We start from the raw sequence: 6,501 nt of genomic DNA on the forward strand, positions 1-6,501 counted from the left end.
GTTGCGCTGACTGCTCCCCCTGAGCTGCTGCCAACAGCTACTACTCTGTTTTGAGTTGTGTAGAGAGCTGAGATCTAGCCAAACAAACACTGAACTCTCTCTTGGCATATAGCAATTTATTTCATTATTTAGCCCTGTAGCGTTCAGCAGATGGTCAGCAAACCCCTGAGGAGGGGTCAACAGCAAAACAAAATCAACCACACCAATATGGCACAATCAAAGAGTGACTCTTGTGACCATAGAACGTTTGTCTCCATCATTAGAGGAAGACAATAAAAATCTTATTGAATATGTTCTCTAAGGACAAACCTTTAGCATACTGGTATGGCAGGTTAACAGTGCAGCTATGTAAGGTTTCTTCTTAAGTTTAAAGAATCTGATAAGAGGATAAAAATCATAAAAATCTGATAAAAGGAAAAAAGGCATAGGCAAAAATTAAAAGAAACTCTGAGTCCCCTGTGGATGGGCACATACTGCTACATCCTTACTTGGTGTAGCATGACCAGTAGATCATGGTGGTTAGTGTTAGCTTCTGTTACTAAATGGGATTTTATTTCTACTGCAGTACCACAGTTGGCCATTGAAATAAACATGTTCCTGAGTCTTTTTTTTTGGTTGGATTGGTGGGTTTAAAAGTCTTTAATTCTTTTTGTTGTCTCATTTGTTTTGCAGTCATGCGGAGGAACCACTTTGTGGTGGGCGGCTGCTGTAGGAAAGGGTCTCGCAACGCCCTGCAAGAGCTCTACAACCCCACACAGGTAGGAGGCTAACAACCCCACATAACTACTATCTTTACTCATCTCGTCATTTCGGTCTGACCCCAGTAAACTTCACTCTAGTTTTTTTGTTGTTGTTGTCATTGTTGTATGACTGCCTGACTATTTTTAGCTTTCCTAGCTTTTTTAGCTTCCCCGTCAGAGATTATTACTTTCCGGGCATGTCCGGGAAACAGGATGAGCATAATAATCTCATGTCCAGTAGTCACTGAACATTACAAGCCCAAGGAAACAAACCTATTTTCAGTCTTTCAAGAATGAGAGTAGACAACAAGGGACAAAAAAGGACAGAGGGTTAGCTGAAGTTTAAAGAGCACGTGGCATGCTCTTCTGTATTTTCTGACTTATGTATAATGTTGAATTTTCATCTTGTGTCAGTGTGTCTGAAAGCTCAAAAAATGAGGTGTACATGTGTTCTAGTACTTCTATGCAGAAGCAACTTGGTTTATACATGTCTTGTGAGCTCTTGAAACCTTTTTTCCAACGATTTAAAGCCTTACGCAATAGTTCACAGATTTCCATGAAAGGCCATTTTCACCAGGCAGTTGCACATTCATGCAAGCTTGCCTTACATCCACTGTGCCATATTAAAAGTAGGATTTTTTTGACTGAACGTGGCTTTGCGGATATATTTTACCGCCTACTGCTACATTGTGACCAGAGGATGTGGAGAAAAATACAGGGCCTGAGGTTACTGCATGTCCAGGATTGTTCATGTGCAGGGATTCACTGTTTTACCTGACTGGGTCTAACATGATGAGAATGGAGCAGCTGGAAACCTACAAACAGATGGCCACTGAAGCACCCTGGGGTGGTGAATCAGCTCGTCAACACTGGATTCCTCTGGAGCACAGTGCCTGTTTGTTTTGACTGCTTGAGGCCAGTGTGTCTGCCACATGTGATGTATTGTGGGTTGACGAGAGATTTCCAGCAATCCATGATGTTATTGTCGGTGCAAAGCTACTCGTTTACTTGTGATGAGATGACCAGTTGGATTTACTGACCTTAAAGTTTCCACTTCTTGGTGGGATGTGACAGTAAGTAAAAAACAAACAAACAACCAAAAATAGATTGCATGTCTGTTAATGTGTTGTTTCTGTAGAGAGAATTCTTGTAAAGCTGGAGAAGTTACTATGTCTGAATTATGCCAGTTAAAATATGGGGTTTCTCAATTTCCCGTTTTGTGTAGAGTGTTACAAATCCCTTTTCATTGCTACATATACTCTTGTTTACCTGGCTATGAAGGAGAAATTCATATAAATTAATGTTTTTGCGGTTCATTGTGTTGTCCATTTTCATATTCTGGCTCCAACATGTCAGGTAGTGTCACTGTTTAAAACGTACGCTTATTTGGCAGTGTTTTTTTGTTTATGCATTTTCCTGGCTTCCTGACTGGTCTTGTGTCAAAAAGTGCTCCCCCATCGAGATGTATTTCATGTAGTGGTTGTGGCCAGGATAATGTTAGGATCCAGGTTAGGGGAAACACATCTCCATGGAGAAACAGATTTTGACACAACACCGGCAGCAAGAGGTGTGCGTGTTCATGAACTATCCTCTCATTTTCAAGAGGAGGCTCTCAGGTTTTATTGTTCTGAAATAATTACAGACTAATTGGAGTTATGAAGGGTTTAACGCTAATCTAGAGGTACCCAAGGTTAAACACTAAATGGCTGGAAATGAGCATGCTCTTTAAGAACTTACCTCTCTTAAGGACAGAGAAGAAAGAACAACGTACTAAGTATTAAGCATCTGCAAGCTGTATTCCTCCATTGTCTCCTTGAAGAGCAAGGAAATTATTATATTGTTATTAAGCTGTTAGTGTCTGTTCCAGTCAGTGAAGCGTCACTTCATCTAACATTTCACAGTTTAGATATAAAGAGCTTCACAAGATGGCAGCCATCTGAGAATATGACACCTGCTGTCACTACATGATTGCCTGCATGAAATGAAAGCATATTGTTTCAGTTTTAATGGTTTTTCTGCTTTATCGGTCAGTTTAAAGTGAAGCGAGAGACAGTGGTAAGGATGAAATAATGAGATGGTGCTGGTAAGGTGGCTTAGCTACAAGAACACCCTCTGGTAATGCTTACTATTAAGGCTGCACAAGGCACAATTTTAATGCCAAAAGACACCCATAATCACAACTGTAGAAGTCAATATGTGGGGAGAAATCTTCCCATCAATGGTATAGATCCATCTTATTTGGCCAAAGGATTTCTTTGTGTAGCCTACGGTAGTTTTGCACAACTCAGCCCCTCATCTCCTGCTATCTTGTGTGTGTTTATGTTCATTACTGCTGACAAATTTCCAAAGCATTATAATATCACTTTAGATGTGGCTGGCAAAATGTATTGCATCAATATGTTATGATGTATGAAAATCAAATCTGGAATGCAAAAATCAGATGTCAAGTCCATCTTTATTTGTAGAGCCCAATATCATACATCACAAATTTGACTCTAGGGGCTTTACAAATCTTTACAACATCAGACACTTTCTTTCTGTTTGTAGACAGGTCAAGGTGTTACCACTGCAGTGAGTAGGTGTACATACAGAGCGGGTATAACAAAAAGTAGCAGTGAGTGACAAGCTTTGTATAAAGACTCACAGGCCTTATTTGGGTGGATATTGAGGCCCTCTACAATTAGAATCTCATCAGAATGAGTAACAAGGGAGATGAGTTCTCCAAATTCTGTTGCCCTGGATACAGCTGTATTTATAGTTAGTGGAGATGGTTTAAAGAGCCTCAAAAGAGTTGAGAATAATATCCAATTTGGAGGTTAAATTGAGAATAGAATATTAAGGCAACACCACCACCTTATTTAATAGTCTGACGAACATGTGCACTGGTATTCTCCAGTGGGGAAGCTTCATTTAATGGCAAGAAAACATTTATTTGAGCCAAGTTTCACACAAACCAATCATTTCCAGATTATGCTGTAGAATAGTATAATTTATCAGTAAGGATAAAACAATCATTGATCTGACATTTATTAGATTGAAAGTGCCCTAAGCAGTAGCACACTCTGTAAAGCTACTAATAGATGATGGTGTGGGAGGTCCAGAGGTTTAATTGTACTCATTCATTTTATGCTTATGCCTGTATTCATTGTATGGGTTTAATTTCATTTTATTCACTATACTTAATATATTTACTCAGTATTTTTGTGTATAAGGCTGACCATGAGGTGACCTCAGTGGCCTTGAGAAAAACAAGGAGAGAAAGCTTATTAGTCAGTTACTTGGACTGCTGCCCAGACTAGACAGAGACACTGAGGCACCTGTCACACTTCAGAGAGGGAGAGGCTGAAAGAACCTTTTTTGATGTTATGTTGAGAATCATTAGTTTTGCTTATTTTTACACAGGCCAGTCTGTCTGGTGACCTCAAATATGCCATCTGTGGACACTTACACTTGCAATGTCATCAAATTTATATTGTGTAAGTGTCATCTCATCACTTGCTTGTCACTTCTTGAAGGGTTGACATGACAGGTTGGTGTGTTGCATGTCACTTCATGTTGCTTTAATGATGTTTTTGACATGTTTATGATGTTTGGATGGCTTGGAGTGTACTATTAATCAGAATCATGTGTGAAGGAGGTGTTGTTTCCTCATTAATAATGTCAGTCATGTAACCTGAACCTGTCAGCTTGTCATTTGTCACTTGCAAGTGTATTAAAGATTTTTTTTTATTTTAATTTCTAGACTTAATATTTAGCCAGAAAGAATGGTTTATTAAGTAGCTTATAAATGTATTGGAAAGATATCCCAAGATAGAAACAATTGTGTTTCAAAGTAAGGTTTATGAAGTGGCATAACCAAGTTTGACTATACATTATCAAGAAATAATGGTGTTTTATTGGGGGGGGGTCAAAGAGAGAAAGGTGGGGCAGAGTAAGTCCCAGGCGAGGGGGTGCTTGTGAATAGTATATAAGGAGGTGCATTGAGCCCTGTTAGTATCCTGCTTTGCAAATCAGAAATGGAGATATTGCGATTTGTAACCTTTGCAATAAAGCCTGTGCTTTCCTTCAGATTGAAGAGATTATTTTTCCCCCCAGAAAATAAGGGAATTGCTTTTGGTAGGTACTTGACCCTCACTGGCCCAGGGCAAGTTCCACAACAAAGGACTGGAATAAAACAACAGTATTTTTGTAAAAAAAACAACTAATTTGGTTTTATTTTCCCAGCAACTGGTTATAATTGAACAAACCCTCTTGCTGAGATTTCAGAACATGGCACCATCACTAGGAACATACATGTTTACTATTTGGCCTTGAGCCCTGCGATGGACTGGCAGCCTGTTCAGGGTGTACGCTGCCTTCGCCCGATTGCTGACTGGGATTGGCTCTCTTCTGATAACACCCAATTTATGTTGCAGTGGATGGTGTGAGTCAAAAAGAAGGTATTAGTCTGTGTGTGTAGATTTTTGATATACAGTACTTCCAGACAAATCAGTCATTAGGGGACATTGTTCGCTGTTGAAGGACTGAAACACCACCCAGGGGGATAAATACCTCCTGCTCACCACCAGTCGGACAGAACTGATGAAGCCTCTTGGATGAGAGGTGAAAAGTCTTCTAACCCTAACCCATCTTCTACCTAAAACTACGTCTTTATGAACTAAATCAATATATTTAAATTTTTCAATACAGTATATTTTAGAACAACTGAGATGATACTTTGCTCAGGTTTGTCTGTTGTATCGTGATGCAGATTGGATAGTTACTGCTCCTCTTCTGCTTTGTTATCACTGTCCTTCTCACAATTCATTTTCTTCTGCAACTAATTCTGGCCTGTGTGTTTCATCACACCTCCAGTTGTCCTTTACTTTCTCAGCTCTGCCTCTTGTGCCCTTTACTGCCTCTAGCTCACTTTCCTCTCTACTGGTTTTTTCTCTGATGATCATTTATCCCTGTGCACCTTGAAGAGACATGCATGGTTTAGTTGGTATATTTCTACTTGTGTGGACCCAAAACCAGGAGCCCAGTAACACTGTGGGAACTTGACTTTTGGTTAGAGTGAGGTGAAGGTTAGGTGGCTGTAGCTCAGGAGGTGGATCAGGTCATTTCCTAACAGTAGGGTTGGCAGTTTGATTCCTGGCTCCTCCAATCCACACGTACAAGTGTGCTTCATGTCTTCAAAGTTCAGTGTTTATTTTGTCATATGCACAGTTAGGAAACGTGTTTCCCTGTACAATGACATTCTTACTTTGCCATCCACATGAATGCCACAAAATACAAATGAAATATAAAGTAGATAAATAAGTAACACAAAATCTAAGGCACTTTAAGCAGCAACAGATGCAGCAATATAATAAAAAATATATAAGAATATAACAAAGAATGTATGCTGCATGGGAGCAGCATGTGCAGCAGAGTCATTGTGCAATTATGCATGTGCAAACTGAGAATGTGAACAGTACATGACATATTTCCTGGTAATAAACTCCTCAGCTGTTTAGAAGTCTGATGGCAGAAGGAAAGAAAGAGTTTTTCAGTCTAGTGGTCCTACATTTCACACTTCTGAACCTCCGGCCAGAGGGCAAAGAAGTGAACAGTCCGTGCTGGGGGTGTGTTGGATCTTTGAGGATGGAGGCAGCTTTCCTACACACCCTGTGGTGGTAAATGCTCAGAGAGGGCAGTGGAGTCCTGGTGATCTTCTCCGCAGTCTTTACCACTCTCTGCAGGCACTTGCGGTCCATAGCAGTAGTGCTGCCATACCAGA

At 40.1% G+C, this 6,501-nt stretch overlaps 1 protein-coding gene across 2 annotated transcripts in view; it reads left to right on the plus strand.

Annotated features, from left to right (window-relative positions):
• The window catches only part of chst11 (carbohydrate (chondroitin 4) sulfotransferase 11), an 87,069-nt gene that overhangs the window by 60,198 nt on the left and 20,370 nt on the right, over positions 1–6,501 (plus strand). For both annotated transcript variants that reach the window (XM_020601246.1, XM_020601247.1), the window contains exon 2: positions 673–758. In XM_020601246.1, coding sequence (XP_020456902.1) covers positions 673–758 — 86 coding nt within the window. The remainder of the gene's footprint in view (positions 1–672; positions 759–6,501) is intronic.

Source organism: Monopterus albus, unplaced genomic scaffold (assembly GCF_001952655.1).
Source record: "Monopterus albus unplaced genomic scaffold, M_albus_1.0 scaffold51.1, whole genome shotgun sequence".
NCBI lineage: Eukaryota > Metazoa > Chordata > Actinopteri > Synbranchiformes > Synbranchidae > Monopterus > Monopterus albus.